The 22,352-nt window shown below is 42.1% G+C and overlaps 1 protein-coding gene across 2 annotated transcripts in view; it reads right to left on the bottom strand.

The window, feature by feature from the left end:
• Nucleotides 1–22,352, bottom strand: part of fam168a (family with sequence similarity 168 member A) — a 47,820-nt gene that overhangs the window by 5,992 nt on the left and 19,476 nt on the right. The window contains exons 2-7 of one of the 2 annotated variants that reach the window (XM_085429906.1): nucleotides 10,816–10,923; nucleotides 10,089–10,180; nucleotides 6,264–6,341; nucleotides 1,844–1,989; nucleotides 885–1,071; nucleotides 193–319 (exon numbers count right to left, since the gene is read on the bottom strand). In XM_085429906.1, the coding sequence (XP_085286032.1) occupies nucleotides 207–319; nucleotides 885–1,071; nucleotides 1,844–1,989; nucleotides 6,264–6,341; nucleotides 10,089–10,180; nucleotides 10,816–10,877 (678 nt within the window). In that variant the 5' untranslated portion in view covers nucleotides 10,878–10,923 and the 3' untranslated portion in view covers nucleotides 193–206. The remainder of the gene's footprint in view (nucleotides 1–192; nucleotides 320–884; nucleotides 1,072–1,843; nucleotides 1,990–6,263; nucleotides 6,342–10,088; nucleotides 10,181–10,815; nucleotides 10,924–22,352) is intronic. The other variant, XM_085429907.1, reaches the window with a different exon arrangement.

Here is a 22,352-nt window from a genome sequence, read left to right as displayed (position 1 = left end):
TGCCTCAGACCTCTGAGGGAAGAAGGGGAAAAAAATGGCGAGGCAGCGCAGTTTGTTAAAGTCGAGAGAGACGGGGATGAGATGAGGAAAGGAAAAGGTGGAGAGGAGGGGAAGAAAAGGAGGAACCACCAGATGGAGCACAGAAACATCTTAAAGAGGAGGATCTGAAACATCAGGAGGGGAGATACTTACATGATGGATGGGCTCTACCAGTGAGGCGGTACGTAGCTGTACCCAGGTGTCCCTTGGGGCCTGTAGGTTGGCACAGTAACTGGGTGTGCTCCAATTGGGGGGTGTTGTGGCGTTGTCAGCAGAGTCCCTACACAAAGAAAACACCACCAAGGATGCAAAATCAATTTGTACCTGAGCTGCATCTACCAATCATGCACTTCTTTTTGTTTTTTTGCAGCAAAAAGGCAATAAAATAAAGAATAAAATGTTTTTTTAAGTCCAGGGACTTAAGGTAGGACTAAAAAGGTAACAAAGGGTCTTTGCTAAAAACATTTAAAATACACCAACACACATTGGCCTGCACCATCTTCACAGATACTATCAGGGCTATTGCACTTTCACCCATCACAGGTGGGCAACAAAATCACACATTTTCTTTTTTCTTTAACTTCTCGGGGGGCAAAGATGAAGAAAACGATCCTTTAATTAATGCTACAGCTTTTTTTAAGCAAACAAATTCAAAAGCTTTCATCAGTGCCGTAATAATAAGATTACTACAAAAAAACACATCAGATGCCCTCCTGACACAGCTCCAAAGGGATTTGTGTCTCCTCCAGTAGAGCCATCACAAATTATGGTCGAGAGTGAAGAACAGTTATTATGTTGGTACCATATTAGGCCCACATGGAAAGAGTTCACAGTTGCTTTCATACCTGCGCTCATGGCCATGGTTGTCCCAGCTACCATCCCCATGGCAGCCATGCCGTTGTTGCGAGGAGCAGGTACAGGGACAGGGGCCGGGTAGAGGGCTGTGGAGGGGATGCTGTTAGGCTGCACCACGGTGGTGTGATGGATCACATGTGGCTGAGCGGCAAACACTGGCTGGGTGTAGTACGCTCCCTGTCAGGACAAAACATCGGAAAACCTTCAATGATTACAAAACATCTTAGCAGAAGAAACTTCAAGTGATTTTGCATTACAAGAACAAGCAAAACAGACTGAAACACAATACTTTGAAATGGACAGAAATTGAAGCCGTCTCTTCTTTCCACTGCACTTTTCAAAGCACCAAATTACAAAACAACAACATGATTGCCTTATTGTTGTTTTATTGTGTGCGACTGAATCTCAAAACCAAGTTCAATTCAATCGGTTTTCTAATTTAATAATAGCGAATGTTTATTTCCCCGCATTTTTGGATAACCAAGCGTGTTACTACCGGCTAAAGTGTGCCATAACAAAAATCAGCCAACGTCAAATGTCTGTGTTTTCATTCATCCAGGTCACGGTTGTCTAAGGACATTAGAAAATAAAGAGAGGGTTCTTTAGCCCTCGCTGATGGTAGAGAGTGACATGTTCTGTATCCAAACAGTGTCCCTGTAGGCTGGAGAAATGCGCTTTTCACTCAACAGTCCAATTCTGCAGAACAGAAGCTACCTATGAACATGATAAGTGCTCTGAATTTAAACGAGGAGAATCAACAGCCATGTGACAGACCATTTACTGTCACAAACGCTTCGCCTAATTGTTTTTAATACAGAGTAAAACGACGCAGACTGAGCAGGCAGCACAAATGTATTTACTGGAGTGGCTGCGTTAAACGGTTATGGCAGCCGAGCAGCTGCAGCAACAAACCCCATCAACATTTTCCACTCACTCCAGACATCCTCACCTGTGTGTATAGGTTCTGCTGAGGGTAGGCACTGCGGATGGGGTACATAGCTGTCGGGTACGGGGTAGGGGTCGGAGTATAAGGAGGAGGGGCTCCATTTGACTGAGTGGGGGGCACTTTGTATGGAGTTCCTGCTGGAGTATATCCTATACAACGAAAGAAAAGAGAAATACAACATAAATTTACCAGCTCACCAAGAAGAGGTCTTCTTAAATCTAGGAGAGTTTCTTATTTACACGTCAATAACACATTAGAATAATGAGATTGAATTCTCCACACTGTCTTTAGTCAGTTGAGCTCTCACACTGGGTTTTTATGAGTAACTCTATACCTTAAACATTTCATTGTTGTGTGTGTTTCTATGTTTAGGGGGAGCAGCAGCAACAAAAGAGAGTACAGACTCACCCTTTTAGCACTCATCCTCACATCTCATTATTTGCATTTCCTATAAAATCCACCAGATGGGGACGACTGCCATCTTTTGATGGGATTTGAATATCGAAACAATAAAGCTGACAGTTTATGTATATTTATCCAGTTTAAGCACGAGCTTTGAAGATAGGGGCTTTGCACTGTGTATTGAAAAAGCCATCTACTGACTGTATGTGAGGTATTTTCAGGTTTTTTTTCACAGATTATATTCTGCAGTATACGCTGAAACCAACAACCACAGCAGAGCTGCAACATCATTTCACATAGTATCCCCCCTGTAGCTGACGCTACGTCACTGGATGAAAAGCATGACGTTGGGGACAGTAAAGGAATCTGGCTCAGACCGCTGCATTCATGTCCGCTCTGATCTCTGGGGGTGTAGTACCTCTGAGCCGCCACCTGGAGGAGCCTGAAGGTCAAACATGCTACTAGCTAGTTGCTGCTGCTGTGGAGCTTATGAAAGCACTTTTCTCACACAAGGACAAGGGAACAAAGAGATGCTGGCGCTGCTCTGTGGCTAAAAGTCTGTGTGTGTGTGTGTGTGTGTGTGTGTGTGTGTGTGTACACACACACATGCTCTCACATTCATTCTTTGCACTAACATGCATGCAGGGCATTAAAGGACAATGGTGCATGACAATCACACAAAAGCCCTGCTGATAGAAAACACTTTGTCTCCTCAGCGGTCTTGAGAAATAATGACCAAGACACGTTTTCTAATCAGACGGAGGCTGGCTTGTCTGGCCGATTCATTGTTGTCACTGATACAAAATCTAAACATTTTAATTTCCCCATAAATTAACCACTGTGGAGTAAAGGGTAAGATATCTGCAGTCAAGCACACACACACACACACACACAAAAAAACAAAAACAAAACAAAAACAAAAAAAAAAAAACCCAAACCAAAACAACCCTGATAATGAGTCTCGGGTTTCGGCTGGAACAAAGCTGACAGAGCTTTGCCAAAGCATACCTGATATTTGGTTAGACTTCCAAAAGACGGAAAACAAACTCAGGGAGGGAACAAGGGGAGGAAGCTTCAAAAGCGGCACAGATGAAAAGTACAACCCCCACCCTCTCTGCTCGAGTACCACACTCAATATTTAAGACAATAGAAAACAATTTCAGTCGCTATCTTCGCTCCCTGCTGAGGAAATTAAATTTAATCCATACGTCCAGTAGCATTTTTTTTCTGAAAGGTACTTTAATCAAAATTTAAAGCAATTAATAGATTCTTGCATGATTATATATCACATCTTTACTGCTGTTATAAAAACACATCATTATCTCTGAATTCAGTAACAATGCATGTGTTCAAAGACTCCATTAAATAAAAACATCTTGCTGACACTACAAATCATTTATTTATTTTTCCCTGAGCTCATTATCAGTCCCATTCATTTCACCATTCCTACTCTTTTGGTTATTTTTTTTTTTTAAATCTTTTTATTTAATTGCTCAACGTTGAACAATCCTTGTTGACTTCCTTCCTCGCCTACCCCCAATCAGATCAAATTGCATTACTGTATAATTACCTTTATTACCACAAATCTGCACAAGATTGAAAAATTGATATCCCGAATGAGCAGAACGATGAATTTAATGCTTTCAAACAATGTAATAAATGTTTTTTTTTCTTACGCTTGGACTACAAGAAAGCCTGCAATCACCAAACCTAAACCATCTATACATGCATATCAGGAAAGCACAACTGTAGTCCCATCTGCTGAGGGGACCACACAATGAACCCCAACAGAGCACGCATTTGCTGCTATATGGGCACTAGCAGCTGCTACTGGCTAGCTTCCCACTCCTTCGCCATTAATGCCCCTTTAGGCTGAGATCATCACTTAATTCATATTGCCTTTAAACGACTCGAGTCTGTGTGCAGCTCTAAACAACATTGTAACTGCATGAGTGATGGTAATGCTCCGTCAATTTTTATGAGCATGGTTTGGTTCGTAACTTAATTGTAACCGCACGTGACTCTGATAACCATTAAATATGTAGGAAACTGTATTTGCTTTAGGTTAAACACGCATCATAAACGGACAAACTCATTGCATCTCTACGCAGCGCTGCAGTGCCGCAGTAGCAGTGATGGATCCTCTTTAAATTAAAATGTCATCAGTGTGTAATTTATTCAATACATTAAGTGTTAGACAACCTTAACCTTAACACTGACTAACTTTCATTTCACACCATCACATTACTCAGCTGCCAGACTGCGCGGTTACAGATTACTCATCAGGAAGATAAAAACATTTCTGAAAATTATTAAGATAAATTGGAGGCGCAGTTTGTTCAGGCTTTTCAAGGCATTTCACAAACACTCGGTTCTGAGTTTTTAATGATCATTTCTGCATCACGGCAGAATTCACAACGAGCAAACTAGGAACAGTAATAGCACTGGACTCAAATTCACCAATGCAGGGATGAAAAAGCACGTATGCTAGGAAAAGAAGGCTTGTGAATTTATGTACCCATTTAACTCCACCTCAGTGTGAGGTTCTCTCCTGTAATCTTGCTGTCATTTTAAGTCATGTTAGTTTCTCTCCTTTGTGCTGCTTCACTCTGCGTGTGGGCGTAACCACTCCTAACCAGCTTGGTCTCGTGGTAAAACGAGAGAAAAGACTTTTTTTAAATTTTATTTTATTCACACGGACATGAATTGTCACATTTTTTGCCATTAAAGTCAGCATTCCTCTTAAATTCTTGTATTTCAGTTGGAATTATGCTTTGAGCAGCCTGTAGCTCGTATGCTGTCGTGAGGCTTTCAGCGAGGACGCATCACCCTGACAACCAACAAGTCTTTAAAAAAAGAAAAAGAAAAAAGGGCAGCGGTTGTAGTTTGACCCAAACAATGATTGAAGTGCTTTTACTGGCTAAACTTAACAGAGCAGTTTTATTAAGGAAGTTAAAGCGCCTCTTGGCTGCTGTTGTGATGAACTGATTTTATTTAAATAAAACTGAATTAAAAATAGCATGAGTGGCAAAAATGTAGTCATGTAGTTCTCTTAGAACAAAACAAAAAAATCTTCTAGTTTGTTTACATGTAGATATGAGGAAACTGTGGTCAGGAACAAAAAAAAAATTGAAATGTCACAAGCTTTTAATAAACTGGTGTGAGACTGTCGTGTTGACTTAATGCACACACAGTCATGTAGACATTCAGAGTCTCAGTAAACATGCCCTTCAGTAGTTCATCGGGCAACTTAGAATACCTTTTTTTTTTTTACTAAACTACTAAAACTACATATATGTTCTCCATATTTTGTATTTTACTTTACTTTCCCAAGTTGATAAAATCATTAGTGTTTTTAAACAATCACAACCATGTGGATGTGATGTGGCCGCCTTGTATTTTGAGCCTGGTCGATGTTACTGTTACTTACTCGGGAGCCAAATGAAGCATGACAGAAATTATTTGTAAAAGCATTTGTCTATTTTCCATTCTGCGTTGCTTTGCCTTAATATAAATCGTTTCTCATGTTTTAACTATTCTAATCTTGTATTCAATTCAATTCATTTTCATTTATATAGCACCAAATCACAATAACAGTCGCCTTGAGGTGCTTTATATTATGAGGTGAGACCCTAGAATAATACAGAGTAAAAACCAACAAACTTCTCACTAACTGCTCGCTCATAGGGGGGAAGGAAAAAAAACCCTTTTAACATGAAGAAACCTCTGGCAGAACCAGGCAAATAAATCAACCCAGCAAAGGCAGGCAGAAGAAAACAGTCTAGTAGCTTAATACTTGTAGCTGCATGATAATGATTTGTCTGAATTCATCAGTGTGTGTCTTGCATCGTGCACACAAACTTCAATGGTTCCTTGTAGTGCAATTATCCTTTATTCTTCTTAGAAAAAGAGAAAGAGCCCCTAATTAACTCTGAAAATTACTCTAAACTGATAATTTCTCCCAAGATATTACCTTGTTAAATATGAGCTCTCTGTGTATGGGGAGGAGGGTAGAGCTTACCTGGTGGATACCCAGGACTGCCTGTTTGGTACAGGTTGGTGTAGGTAGGAGCTGTAGCAGGATACCCCCCTGGATAGCCTGCAAGACGCCACAGGCGAGACAGAAAATATTAGAAACCTTAACATCAAGCAGAGGGGACGCACAACTGAAGTCCCCCTCCTTTCCCCAACCCGCTCACTTATTCACACAGACACACAGGTAGGGGAGTATTTGGTTTGAAGCAGGATGTGCACAGATGGCGCTCATTAAAAAAATGTCTGCACCAATAACACAGTTGGCTGAATGCGTCTTACATACACCAATTTGGCAGACGGGACACACCTGCCAATATGGCGTGGGAGGAGAGACAAATTCAGAAACATTAGCAATGCCTGCAGACACGTGCGAGGGATGCACGCACGCATGCACCACGCATCCTCCCGTGCGTCATAAATTACGTGTCGAGCGAACAAAAAGTCAATCTGACCTGCGAAAAAGCTTCTCCTTATAAAAAGGTGCAGGTTCGACAGGGCGAGACAAAGACGATGGAAGTAAAAGGGGGGAAAAAAGCAGCACAGAGTGAAGAGAGGGAGTGTAAGCGAGCTAAGTGCTGTTCTCTCCTCACTCTTTGCTATTATTGGCAGACAGTCTCGCAGATCTGTTCTGTAGCCGTGAGCCTCCGCTATATCGAGCTTTGGCTGCTGTAGGTTGAGATACGGTCGGATGTAACAGTTACAATAAACGCAGTTATAAGACGGTCGAGATGTTAATCACGATCACACAACATCCCGTGTTTATTTCGTTCATGCTAATGCAAAGAATACTTTTTAATTTAACAACACAGCAGACACACGCATGCATAAAATTAAAGCATAGCATAATGAGCACTCAAAAATTTACAGATTGGTTCCGGAAAAATCAGAAAATAGTAAGTCATCAATCTTCATTGTTTTTATTTCAGATTTGGAGGATGTGTTTCTGGTCAGGAAAAAAACAAAACCAAACAGAAATCATGAAGATTTAAAATAAACTTTTTTTTTTTTTAAATTTCTCACCTTTTTTGAAGGAAAAAAAAAAGTGGCAAAATCTGCATTTACACTACAATTCAGTGTTATATTAAAGAAACAGCTTCTTGCCAGTTCATCATAAGCACCAATTAAAGAGTCCTGAATCAGATGACACATTAACACAACAGATGTTGCTACACTCCAGTTAAACATGCATGCTACGATCCAACTTTAACACCACAAGTTGGATTTTCCCCTTTAACTGAATCCATCTTAAAAATATATATAGATCAGTAGCTTTCACTTCAGTATACTATAACTTTATAACCAGAGGTGGGACCAAGTCATTGTTTTGCAAGTCTCAAGTAAGTCTCAAGTCTTTATCCTCAAGTCTCAAGTCAAGTCTCAAGTAATGTCAGGCAAGTCAGAGTCGAGTCTCAAGTCACTGGTGTAAAAGTCCGAGTCAAGTCACAAGTCTGAAATTTTGAATTTCAAGTCCTTTCGAGTCTTTAAAAAAAAAAAAAAACGAAAAAAAGCATGTTGCAGTTATGCTAAATGTAAATATTAGACCATGTAATTTTTAAATCTGTGTTTTTCTCAACACATGACAAAATAGTGAACTTAGAAAATATACACAAATTGTGAAATTGCACCTCTTTAAAATGCAGCTCAATTAAACCTAGCTCCAAGAATAATTTTCACCGACAGTTCTGAGATAAGCTGCATGTTATTCTTGGATGCGGTTGTAGGACCGGCTTTAAAATCGCATGACAAAAATATCATACATAAGTAAATGATATTTTTTTTTAAATATCATTTAAAAAAAAAAAAAAAACTGCATCACCAACGTAGCCTGGACAACATTTGCTAGTTAGATGAAGTCAGCTATCTCATCGTAGCATATTTATATGCACATTTATAATTATATGGTTCTTGGAGTGAGTGCATACACTCGTGAAGTTTAGTAACTTCAGGTCACTGCAACAAGCCCAGGTACAGTTTACCGACGGATGGGTGCAGGACCTTGAAATGCACCGTGTAGAAAGTAAAGACCATCGTACGTATCATAAGTTTACCAGTCTCACAAATTGTCATCATAAATACACATTCGTTAACCGTTTATTAATAGGACCTTTGAGCTCAATGGTAATTAATTAGTAGTGGAAATAATTTCTGGTAGCATCACAGAAATGTAGCAGTGACAATAATATTGTATGCTGTAATCGTACTGGACAGTGATACAAAACAACTGTTTTATCCTGTGAATAAAAGTATATGTTTTTGTCAATGTACCATAATAACAGAAGCGAAATGCAATATTGTGTCAGGACAATTCACTATTTATGCACAATAAACAAAGGAGCATAGCGCGACAATTTCTGTTCAGCACCAGACTTGCTTGTAACCTATATCACCAATTATGTTAAGAAAAATGACGCATTAACTACAACAGCAGACTGACCTTTGTGGAAATGCTTGGAGCAGACTAACCTGTGAGCTGGAGTGTTCTGGGATGTTATATTTGATCTTTGAATGGCTGCAATCCAGGCCATCCGTCGCCTCTTTGTTACTTCGGAAACATGGCTCGAACAATTTCTCTTCAACGACGTAATCCGATAAAAACGATCTCTTTACCCGTCGGCTTCCCGTGGCTGTCATGCGACCGGCTATTGCAGTTAATAATACAACAGCTTCTTGACATTTTTGTGTTTCTTTTTATCGCTGTATAACTGATTTTAATTGAAAGCCTGCGTGCGCTAGTACCGCTTGCCACGAGTTCCCAGAATCCTTTGCGGTTCTACCCGTGAATGACGTCACATTTTCAATCTCTATATAATATGCATGTTAAATTTTATATTTGGGGTAAAATATCAAGTCTTTTCAAGTAAACCGGTTCAAGTCCAATTCAAGTCCTAAGTCATTGGTGTAAAAGTCCAAGTCAAGTCACAAGTCTTAGAACATTTTTTCAAGTCAAGTCTAAAGTCATAAAATTAATGACTCGAGTCTGACTCGAGTCCAAGTCATGTGACTCGAGTCCACACCTCTGTTTATAACTATTATAACCTTTGAGGCCCAAGATTAACAATGGCCTATATTTTTGTCTCTTTCCTTTTATCTCTTCTTGCAAACTCACTTCCTTGGGCACTTTATTAGGTGCACTTTGCTCCCTTTGCATTTGTAGCACAGATTCAACAACGAAACATTCAGGTTTTGACCCATATGGATATGACAGCATCACAAAGTTGCTGCAATTTTGTCAGCTGCACGTCCATGATGCAATCCTGTTACACCGCATCCCAAAAGATGCTCTACAAGACTGAGATTTGGTGGCTGTGGAGGCACTGTTCATGTCTTGTTGATGCCAAATGTCTATTCTCTGTAAACGTGAGAGATGGTTGTGTGGGGAAATCCCAGTAGATCAGCAGCTTCTGAAATACTCAGACTGCACAAACAACCACACCATGTTCAAAGTTACTTAAATCATCCATTGTGATGCTTTGTTTGAACTTCAACAGGTTATCCTAACAATGACATGTAGTCATTGTAAAAAAAAAAATAAAAAAATAAAAAAAGCAGCTAAACAAGTTCTATTATAAAGTGCCCAGTAAGTGTATATACAAGAGAGAATATAATTCGATTTTTTACTGTACTGCATAATTGATTGCTGGAGTCACTGGTAGGGATGTTAATAGAAACAATGTTTTTTTGCACAAACTTGAATACAATGTCATATTAGCATTTCTGTCCTATCAGAACTCTGTTAGGCATATCTCAACTGGCTTAAACCTCGGTATTCAGTATTGAAGACGTCCACAGACGTACAGGTCTGCCATCTTACCTGTGAAGGCCATATTCTTGGGGTTTCCATATGGAGTTCCAGGCTGGACAGGGCTGTAGACTGGATTCATAGCTGAAGATAACCTGTTCTTACTAGGAGAGAGAAAGAAACAGAAAAAGTGGAAAACAGAAGAGAGAGAGTTAAGAAAAGACAAGGAGGGGAAAATGGAGGGGAAAAGAGACATAAGCCATGTAAACTGGAAAGAAAATTGTTACCATTATCAAGCACACTCACCACACGCATAATCCCAGAGTCAGATTCTTAAAGCGGCATCCAGCTGAAGGATTTTGCTGGCATGCAACAAAATCAAGCCCTGCGACTCCCCAACCTCAAAGCAGGCTCAATATAAGTATGGACTTAAAAACACAGACTGCTTGGATTTAAAAGAAAAATGCACAAGTTCTGACTCAAAGGCACAAGAATGCTTGGATCAATTGAAAAAGAACGCTTTGGTTCAATGCTGCTACCTGCCTTATTTTCCCACCACTGCACCAACAAGGCGCTACCTTCTGGGTTTTTCAGACACGGGGCCAGTAATCAATTCAGATTGGGGAAAATGGTCGGGCTGAAGGTGCCAGATAATGACCCATAAGGCATCCTTCTCCACACCGTAGAAGACTTCAAGTGCACGCTCTTCATTTCCACTTACCTGCTCATTGTGAATACAGGCCTACGAAATTTCGTGTGTGTGTGCGCATGTAAGTGTGTGTGCATGCGTGCCCCGTACCTCTTGTGCGTGTCTGGTTGATACATGAAACTGAATTTGTCTGTGGGATGCCCGCTCGCCATTCTTGCTGTATGCAAATGAGGAAGGAGTGGAAGTGGATATGCAAATCTGAAATTAAAACAGCGAGAGGTCATGATTACAATGAACACAAGGGAAAAAAATTAATTAAAAGAAAAACAGCAAAATAATAATAAAGAAAAAAGCAAGCACCAGTGCAACAGCAAATGGTTAGTGATAGCAGCAAGGGAGACAGTGATCAGGACCATGTCTGAGTGAGTGTTTGTGTTAACATTGTGTCTTTAATGTGCTCGATACAGCATGGATTAAAAAAAGGATGTGTGATAACTTCTCTCAGTTTTAAGGTGTGTGCAAGTGAAGCAGTTTCCAGAGGTGCTTGGAGATTATTAATATGGGTGTTAATAGAATAGAATAGCCCTTTATTGTCATTGTACATGTACAAAAAGAAATTGTGGAAATTTGCATAAACTTTACAATGCGTGTCCCAAAGGAGAGTGAAAAATGAATATGGACTTGCATGTACATGTGTGATGTCCTGTTCAGAACGACAAGTACAAGAAGCAAAGCTCAACATCAACACAGCCAATGGAAAAGCACAGCACATCCAGTGAAAGGTGCAAGTGGAAAAGCAACACAACGGTACTGGGGTGGGGGGGTACCAAGCTGAGTTTTGCACCGAGCCAAGAGTAAGCGTGATCCAGAATTATAAGAGAGCTGCACAAACACAGAGTGAAACGGCTGAGCAATAACTGAAGAGAGGAAAGGTGTGCGCGGGCTGTGTGTTATACGAGTTCATGTGTAGCTTGTGTTGATTTTAACCCCCCTTCTCTTTGAAATTTCGGACTTGGCATGTGATGGCAGGGATCAGAGTGGTGCATTGTGGTTTTGAGTGCGGGCCCATAAAACACTGTGTTGGATGTTACGTGGTGATCCCTCTAAACACGGCACATCCCTCACCCAGTCGCCGTATAAAAAACCTATCAAAATGTATTACGTGTGCGACTTCAGTTTGCACTGTTCCATCCTGAGCTTCTGCTTCATGGACAGTTAACAACTGACAAAACACAAACCCTTTACACGATTATTGCGTTGGTGTCATAAGAGCTGGGCATACGCTGTAACATGGTGATGCCAAACGGCACCAAGTGACACTTCAGATTAGCCAAGGAAGCATGCCGGTGCTTTGTAAAATAGCACTGACGTCAAAACACCCCAAAACGCAGACAAATAAATGCAAGCACAAAACACGTGGGTGAGGTTGCTTTTCAGTTGTTTTGTGTGCGAATTCCCTTTAAAAATACATGCTCATCCTCCCCCCCCCAAAAAAAATAACATGAACCTGTGTGTCTGTGGGTGTGCAAGACAACAAAAGTGGTGATATGCAAGCCGTGCTTCATTACTGAAACTCATGTCTCATAGCTAAAGAATGTGTCAGGGGAATTGATTAACCTACTGGCACCTTCCTTTTTCTCTTCACTGCACTTCGTTGTTTAATTTATCATTAGCCTTCTCTACCTCAGTTAATCAGTACCTCTGCATGCAAAACAACACTTTGATTGTAGCAGAATTACGTGTACAGAGATACGTGCAAACCCGGTTACACTAAAGTACTGTGCAAAAACCTTGCACCACCCTCTTTTCTTTTGTAATTTGCTTCCAGGGAGCCAGATTTTGTTATAATTTTTTTAAAGTGATCTTGGTAATAGTTTTCCAGGCTTTCTGAAGAACTTTCAAACCTTTTCTTGGTACATTGGCTACTTTTTCACTCATTTTCGATCAGAGAAATTATTTGTTGTTGTTAAACTATTTAACGCGGACATATGAATCATTCAAGCTTAAAAAAGGCACGTAACTCGAGGGATGAAGCAATGCGTTTACACACAGACAACTTAGCAACAAATCACTTCTAAAATTCTATCTTGAGGCACTTTGTTACTAGCCTGCCAGTAAAACACTTCCTTTGTTCCCATTTCTTTGGTTGAACTTATGAAAAAAACAAAACAAAGATAACACAGCCCAAGACGGCATTTTTTCACCAACAACATGATTCCTAAAGAGCTATTAGAAAATACTGAGAAAAATGGAAAAAATGGAAGGAGGAGCTAAAGAATTATCTACAGCCGATGAACAATATCTTAAAGTCATATACATGTATCCAGCATCGTATAAGACCTGATGCAGGACTTATATGATACAGGAGATGCATCGGGCAGCTGTCAAGCAGCCATTCTCTAGGAAGGGAATGCAGTGATGAATCAAAACCATAATCAGTGTCTACGGAGGAGGTCAGGAGACAGGTATTAACTCTCTACATCCATCTGTAAAAAAACGGTGAAAGCCATGTCGTGGTGTGGAGCTGCATTTCTTGTTAAAATTGATCCAATTATCAACACAGAAAAGTATCATCAGATTTTGACCCACAAGGAAAAAAAAGCTTAATTTTGCAGCATGGCAAAGATCCCAAACACACTGCCAACGCAGTGAAAACAAACCTGGATAGAAAAACACACAAGATAGAACATTGTCAGTCATGTATGGGCCTCTGGAGAGCCCGGACATCAACATTACTGAAGTAGTGTGTGATCATTTTACCTAACATTCTCCCATTTTGTATCCTGTTAAGATGCTAAAAATATATTAAAGTAATGCTACGAATTTCAATGTGTGAATCAACAGAAGTAAAAAGGAAACTGAAAAATTGTCACAAATTATAGTCCAAGATAAAAACGTGCATCAAGGTTAAATTAAGGACAATTCATATGATTGAACACAACAGATTGCTACCAAAGCACAAAGAAAAACGAATGTCTTTCCTCAAAAAAATTCTTAATTAAAAGAAGAAACCACAAACAAGCCAGTTTTGTTCAAGTTCTCAATATTTGGGTTAACAGGCCTTTTAATGAAAAAAACTAAAATCAAATGAAAAGGTACAGCAGGCCATGTAAGAGTATTAATCAGTAATACTATATAAAGGTAAAAACCTTTTATATATTAACACATAGACAAACCATCCCTGAGGGGCCTGTCCTCAAAACACACACGTACACAATTACAGCTCTGAATGAATAGAGGAGTGAGAAACGGGTGTGTTCATCTGTTTCACTGCACCCATGTGAATGCAGAAAAAGGTGATGAAAAGTTAAAACGGGAGAACAAGAGCGGCTGGACAATGCATCATAATGAGGGTGTGCACAAGAAACAGAGGACTGCAGAAATGCATGTGGTGAGTAGGAGTGTCCAACCATGCCTCCATTTGTTTTCGGGGGGAGGTGATGAGGTCTCTACTCCTAAAAAGCCCCTTTCTAACCAGAAGACCTTCTGTTCGGCACTGCATTATGGTAGAAGACCATTAAACAGAGTGTGCTCGCTATACAGAGGGAGACTGAAAGAGAGACATTGCTTTTATTTCTAGAACAAGCTGTAAAAGGGCAGATACAAGTCTAAACATATCCATGCATTTATATACTTCAGAAAGGTCAAAAACACATCCTTACTTGCTTACAGACTAACAAAAAGTAAGTGCTGTAGGCAGGTTCGGGTTTAAGAACAGCAAATCATTATGGGAAATGCACTTAGATGTGATAAATATTGGAGTCAGACTAATAATGACAGCATTAATTCTTACCATCCTTGGCCAAAAGAAAATATTCTCACCATATGTTTACACCGTGTATTTATATGCGGTAAAAATGTATACCATATATTCTATTTCTGTGCCACGGTTGTTTTTTGCACCATGACACGTTTTGTGTACAAATTTGTCAGAAAGCATCAATCTGATTCAGAAGAATTCAAATTTTTCAATAAACATTCAGGGAGTCAAAACCGAGCTGATATTGCAGAGTACTACATATCAATGAAATGTCTTAACTTTTAGAAACTGGAGCCCAGTTATTACAATCAGATAGGATCAGATCGTAAGTATTTTTTGTTTTTTGAACAGAGGCTTTTTTGTTTGTTTGTTTTTGTAATTTATCTTTGATTTTAAATCAAACAATCAATACTGGATCACAGTGCAGATTTTCAGCTTCAACGTAAGTTAAGGCCAAAATCTTTAGGAATTACAAACATTTTTATGCACAGTCTCACATTTTTAGAAGCTCAAAATTAATTGAGAAAACATACTCTTAAAAAACAAACAAACAAAAAAACTGCTTTTAATCGGTGAATGAAAATAGTTTGCAGTAGGGCTGCTCGATTATGGCAAAAATGATAATCACGATTATTTTCACTGAAATTGAGATCTCGATTATTTGACGATATTTATTTAACCCTTTAAGACCTACTATAGAACCAAGTCCGCCAGAGCTTATATTATATTTTTACATGTTGTAGTGCCATTTGTGGGAGCATTTCAATTTGCTATGCAACTGTTATAGCCCATATTTTAATAATATGTATGCATTAAGTCCATAGTAACTACATTAATTGCAAAAAAGTGCAATAAACTACAAAAAAATTTGAAAATCTTTTTTGTTTTATATATATATATATATATATATATATATATATATATATATATATTTATATTTCTACTTGGAGAAATTTAAGAGGCTTATCCTTCAAAACTTTAAATACAAAAAAGTTGCAAAAAATAGTTTACAACAACAGGAAATTTATTTTGAGTGTCTTCATAGTTTTATTTTGGAGATACACCAATTTTTATATACTGCAGGAAAAACGAAAAAACAATCCTAAGATGCAAATTTGCAAAGAAAACAGCATGTGCATCAAAATAAAATATTTCCAGCAGTGCAATTCGAGTTCTAAGCATCCCAGAAACTATTCAGAAAAGTCAAACATGACCAGTATAGGTTTTTAAGGCCTACAAGTAAAAAAAAAAACTACAATTTCCGCGAAAATGACGTCACTTCCGGTTTCGGGCAGGAAATGGCGGACATGTGACAGCTCGCGCTGACATCTGTTTAACTGTGGGAAGTGTAACGAACAGCTGATCAGATCGGCAAAGCGTGTTTCTGGAATATTATGTTTTTGTTCCTGCAAGCGCTTTTTATGCAATTTTTGCAAAGCTTTATGTGGAAGGAAACCGTGACCGAGGACAAGCTGATGGCATCAGATGTAAGTACAACTCCTCCGGTTTCATATGCAAAACAAATTATTGCGCTAGCTTCCACGGTTCCGGTTCTACAGGGATTTAAAAATAGTTACACAAAACGGAGCGTGCTGCTCTGACCGGCTTTAAAGGGTTAACAATGACTTTAAAAAAAATAATATAAAATAGTGTGCAACACCACTGAAGTTTTTTTAACCTCTCTTTTCAACCAACAGCAGTCACACTCTCCTCTCCAAATAACTTCTGCTTAGCTTTCCGAGCTTCCCTCGGGTCCTCTTAATCAGCGGTCTCCACCCTTTTTTGCGCCACAGACCGGTTTATGCCCGACAATATTTTCACGGACCGGCCTTTAAGGTGTCGCGGATAAATGAAGGAGGGGCTAATAATCGGCTCCGTCATTTTTAATGATCGTTGAAAGCCCAGATCGTAATCGTGATTAAAATTCGATTAATTGAGCAGCCCTAGTTTGCAGTGATACCTACGTGAAGTATGAAAACCATGGACATCGTCGAGTGTTGTGATTCCCCCCCTTGAGATGCTCTCCTAGCCCAGTATGTTAACTGTAGTCATGAATGACTAACGGGTCACAACTGCTGTTTGAAAAGGACAAATCTGGATTCAAAGTGGCTTTTCTTTTTACTGCCTGCATTAAACTCCATGCTGATGCACTGCAGACTATTTTCTTCTGTTTGCTGAGCCTAGAGCTGGGCGATATAAGATTTTTTCATATCACGATATGTTTTTTTCATTTCAGGCGATAACGATATCTATCACGATATAAGCCAAATAACTATATTTGTAAGATTTAAATATGCCGTTGCTCACAAGTAAAATGTGAAATAATCAGCAGTAGAGCTGGGCGATAGAACGATAACGATATGTATCGCGATATAACTTTTACTCGATAGAGAAATTAAGCTACCGCGATAGACCTCGCCGCTCTTGTCCTCAAAAAAAAAAAAAAAAAAAAAAAAGGTCAGCCAATCCAAATTAAGTAGCGCAGAGCCAAACCAATCACAGCCGCAGCGTCACGTCGCGTGACTTGTTAATTCTACTCTCTGCAGTGTTTAAATGCTTACATATACACACAGTTACTGTCCGTCCACACAAACAACTCGGTTCTGCTTCTATGCCCCAGCTTTGTTTACTTTTTCCCACCGAGGCTTCTAGACTTCTGATTGGCCAACATTTCGGCACGCTTAGGAATCTAGCGCCACCTGCTGCTTTGGCATGTTCATAGCAGCGTTTTCCTTCATTTCTGCCTTTATGTGTGGACGGGATTATTTTTTAAAACGAAAACGGAAAATCTCCGTTTTCAAAAATACCCGTGTACGTGTGGACGTAGCCTCAGTCTCTGACTGGAAGCGCTAATTCGTCATTCAGCTTTTGTCAGACTAAAGTAACTGTTAAAACTGTTTGAAAAGCTCAGCTATACAACAAGGAGAGATTGAGAATTTCCTTTTAGTTCTCAGTTTATTTGATATTGACAAAAGTTAGTTTTGTCTGTTCTTCTGTAAAACAAACTAAGATTTATTTTTAGAATTAATATTTTGTTTCTAAGTGGAATTGACAATTTAGTCGTCTGTTTCGTTTGTTCTATTTTGAAACTTAAACGCTTTAGTGGCTGCCTTTTGTGTAGTTTGCAATATTTGTCTTTATTTATCTGAAAAAGTCTCATGTTCCTTAAGTACATCTACCCTGTTGAACTTATTATGGGAAATAAATATTTAAATATGGGTGAGGGACCAGACAAAGAGCGATTCATAAGACCCTTATGAAAAGGAAACCGAGGGAACAGTTTACCCTGCCCGGGATAGGGTTACCGGGGCCCCGCCCTGGAGCCAGGCCCGGGGAGGGTGCCCGAGGGCGAGCGTCTGGTGGCCGGGCCTTAGTCCATGGGGCCCGGCCGGGCACAGCCCGAAGAGGAGACATGGGCCCATCCTCCCGCAGGCCCACCACCCGCAGGAGGCGCCATAGGGGTCGGGTGCATTGTGTGCCGGGTGGCGGCCAGGAGCGGAGGCCCTGGCGGACTGACCCCCGGCTGCCAAGACTGGCAATAGGGACATGGAATGTCACCTCTCTGGTGGGGAAGGAGCCTGAATTAGTGCGTGAGGTTGAGAGGTACCGGCTAGATATAGTCGGGCTCACCTCTACACATGGCTTGGGCTCTGGAACCAGTCTCCTGGAGAGGGGCTGGACTCTGTCTCAGTCTGGAGTTGCCCCTGGTGAGAGGCGGCGGGCTGGGGTGGGTATCCTAATATCCCCTCGGCTTGCTGCCGGTGCGTTGGGGTTTTTCCCGGTGGACGAGAGGGTTTGTTCCCTGCGCCTTAGGGTCGGGGAACGGGTCCTGACTGTCATCTGCGCTTATGCGCCGAGTGGCAGTTCAGAGTACCCCGCCTTCTTAGAGTCCCTGGGGGGGGTGCTGGAGGGTGCTCCACCTGGAGACTCTGTTGTCCTGCTGGGAGACTTCAATGCTCACGTGGGTAGCGACAGCGAGACCTGGAGGGGCGTGATTGGGAGGAACGGCCTCCCTGATCTGAACCCGAGCGGTGCTCTGTTATTGGACTTCTGTGCTAATCACAGTTTGGCCATAACGAACACCCTGTTCGAACATAAGAGTGTCCATAAGTGCACGTGGCACCAGGACACTCTAGGCCGTAGGTCGATGATCGATTTTGTAATCGTATCAGCAGACCTGCGACCATATGTTCTGGACACTCGGGTAAAGAGAGGGGCTGAGCTGTCAACTGATCACCACCTGGTGGTGAGTTGGATCAGGTGGCGGGGGAGGACGCTGGACAGACCTGGTGCACCTAAACGCGTAGTGAGGGTGTGCTGGGAACGTCTAGCAGAGGCCCCAGTCCGCGAGATCTTCAACGCACACCTCCGGCAGAGCTTCAACAGCATTCTGAGGGAGACTGGGGACATTGAGTCTGAATGGACCATGTTCAGCGTCTCCATTGCCGAAGCTGCTGCATTGAGCTGCGGCCGCAAGGTGGTTGGTGCCTGCCGTGGTGGTAATCCCCGAACCAAATGGTGGACACCAGAGGTGAAGGGAGCCACCAGGCTGAAGAAGGAGAACTATCGGGCTTGGTTAGCCTGTGGGACTCCGGAGGCAGCCGACAGGTATCGACAGGCCAAGCGGAATGCGGCTCGGGCAGTGGCTGAAGCAAAAACTCGGGTGTGGGAGGAGTTCGGAGAGGCCATGGAAATAGACTTTCGGACTGCCTCGAAGAGATTCTGGCAAACCGTCAGACGTCTCAGGAGGGGAAAGCGGTGCTCTACCTGCACTGTGAATAGTGCTGGCGGAGCGCTGCTGACGTCGACTGAGAAAATTGTCAGGCGGTGGAAGGAATACTTCGAGGACCTCCTTAATCCCACTGACACGTCTTCCGAGGAGGAAGCAGAGTCTGGGGATGAGGGGAATGACCCGCCAATTTCCGGGGGCGAGGTCACTGAGGCAGTTAAACAACTCCTTGGTGGCAGAGCCCCTGGTGTTGATGAGGTCCGCCCCGAGTTCCTGAAGGCTCTGGACGTTGTAGGGCTGTCCTGGTTGACACGCCTCTGCAATGTTGCGTGGAGATCAGGGGCAGTACCTGTGGACTGGCAGACCGGGGTGGTGGTCCCCATCTTTAAGAAAGGGGACCGGAGGGTGTGTTCCAACTACAGGGGGATCACACTCCTCAGCCTCCCTGGGAAAGTCTATGCCAGGGTGCTGGAAAGGAGAGTTCGTCCGTTAGTCGAACCTCGGATACAGGAGGAACAATGCGGTTTTCGTCCTGGTCGCGGAACACTGGACCAGCTCTTTATCCTCTCCAGGATACTTGAGGGTGCATGGGAGTTTGCCCAACCAGTCTACATGTGTTTTGTGGACTTGGAGAAGGCATTCGACCGTGTCCCTCGGGGTGTCCTGTGGGAGGTGTTGCGGGAATATGGGGTGTCTGGCCCATTGCTACGGGCCATTCGATCCCTATACAACCGTTGCAAGAGCTTGGTTCGCATTGCCGGCAATAAGTCTGACTCATTCCTGGTGGGTGATGGGCTCCGCCAGGGCTGCCCTTTGTCTCCGGTTCTGTTCATAATTTTTATGGACAGGATTTCTAGGCGCAGCCAAGTGGCGGAGGGCTTTCGCTTTGGTGGCCTCAGAATCTCATCTCTGATTTTTGCAGATGATGTGGTTCTTTTGGCTTCATCGGGTGAGGGCCTCCAGCTCGCACTGGAACGGTTCGCAGCCGAGTGTGAAGCAGCGGGAATGAGGATCAGCACCTCCAAATCTGAGGCCATGGTTCTCAGCCGGAAAAGGGTGGAGTGCCCACTCCGGGTCGGGGATGAGTTCCTGCCCCAAGTGGAGGAGTTCAAGTATCTCGGGGTCTTGTTCGCGAGTGATGGGAGAAGGGAGCCGGAGATCGACAGACGGATTGGGGCTGCAGCTGCAGTAATGCGGACGCTGCACCGGTCCGTCGTGGTGAAGAGGGAGCTGAGTGTAAAAGCGAAGCTCTCAATTTACCGGTCGATCTACGTCCCTACCCTCACCTATGGCCACGAGCTGTGGGTAGTGACCGAAAGAACGAGATCGCGGATACAAGCGGCAGAAATGAGCTTCCTCCGAAGGGTGGCTGGCCTCTCCCTTAGAGATAGGGTGAGAAGTTCGGCCATCCGGGAGGGGCTCAGAGTAGAGCAGCTGCTGCTCCACATCGAAAGGAGCCAGCTGAGGTGGTTCGGGCATCTGACAAGGATGCCCCCTGGGCGCCTCCTGGGTGAGGTGTTCCAGGCATGTCCCACCGGGAGGAGGCCCCGGGGCAGACCCAGGACACGCTGGAGAGATTATATCTCTCGGCTGGCCTGGGAACGCCTTGGTATTCCCCCGGATAAGCTGGAGGAGGTGGCTGGGGAGAGGGAGGTCTGGGCCTCTTTGCTTAGGCTGCTGCCCCCGCGACCCGGCCCCGGACAAAGCGGATGAAGATGGATGGATGGATGGATGGAATATTTAAATAAAAACAAGCTGCTGATTATTTCACATTTTACTTGTGAGCAACGGCACATTTAAATCTTACAAATATAGTTATTTGGCTTATATCGTGATAGATATCGTTATCGCCTGAAATGAAAAAAACATATTGTGATATGAAAAAATCTCATATCGCCCAGCTCTAATCAGCAGCTTGTTTTTATTTAAATATTTATTTCCCATAATAAGTTCAACAGGGTAGATGTACTTAAGGAACATGGGACTTTTTCAGATAAATAAAGGCAAATATTGCAAACTACACAAAAGGCAGCCGCTAAAGCGTTTAAGTTTCAAAATAGAACAAACGAAACAGACGACTAAATTGTCACTTAGAAACAAAATATTAATTCTAAAAATAAATCTTAGTTTGTTTTACAGAAGAACAGACAAAACTGACTAACTTTTGTCAATATGAAATAAACTGAGAACTAAAAGGAAATTCTCAATCTCTCCTTGTTGTATAGCTGAGCTTTTCAAACAGTTTTAACAGTTACTTTAGTCTGACAAAAGCCGAATGACGAATTAGCGCTTCCAGTCAGAGACTGAGGCTACGTCCACACGTACACGGGTATTTTTGAAAACGGAGATTTTCCGTTTTCGTTTTAAAAAATAATCCCGTCCACACATAAAGGCAGAAATGAAGGAAAACGCTGCTATGAACATGCCAAAGCAGCAGGTGGCGCTAGATTCCTAACCGTGCAGAAATGTTGGCCAATCAGAAGTCTAGAAGCCTCGGTGGGAAAAAGTAAACAAAGCTGGGGCATAGAAGCAGAACCGAGTCGTATGTGTGGACGGACAGTAACTGTGTGTATATGTAAGCATTTAAACACTGCAGAGAGTAGAATTAACAGTAACAGTATTGTAGAAATTCATTTCACCGAAACAATAACGTGGCGCACAGTGTGACGCATGCACCAGTTTATTGTATTTCCAGACTTGCTTTCGGCACAATTTACAGTGCACGCTACTCTGTTTTTTGTCAGACTTGAAATAGCCGAAATACCTTCACACTACGGAACTTCTTTGGCTCTTCCGTTCGACAATCTCTCCGGCATTGGAACCATCATCTGTTTTCTCTTCGGTCACGCTCTGTTGATTTTTCTAGTCGGCACACTCATTTCCTCCATTACCCGGGCGGTACGGTGGCTGGCTGCTTCCCAAACAAATACACATGTGCGGCTTGGCACTTGTGCTGTACGTAACAAGTCACGCGACGAGACGCTGCGGCTGTGATTGGTTCGGCTCTGCGCTACTGAATTTGGATTGGCTGACCTTTTTTTTTTTTTTTTTTTTTAAGAGGACAAGAGCGGCGAGGTCTATCGCGATAGTTTAATTTTTCTATCGAGTAAAAGTTATATCACGATACATATCGTTATCGTTCTATCGCCCAGCTCTAGCTGAGCCTTTTTGTAAAAATGGATCTAACTGTCTTTTCGC

The sequence above is a fragment of the Copadichromis virginalis genome, linkage group LG14, assembly GCF_057382275.1.
Source record: "Copadichromis virginalis isolate Kocher_CV1m ecotype Utaka linkage group LG14, C_Virginalis_male_GT1.1, whole genome shotgun sequence".
Classification (NCBI taxonomy): Eukaryota; Metazoa; Chordata; class Actinopteri; order Cichliformes; family Cichlidae; genus Copadichromis; species Copadichromis virginalis.
The sequence above is the reverse complement of the archived record's forward strand: the minus strand, read 5'-3'. Positions and strand labels throughout refer to the sequence as shown.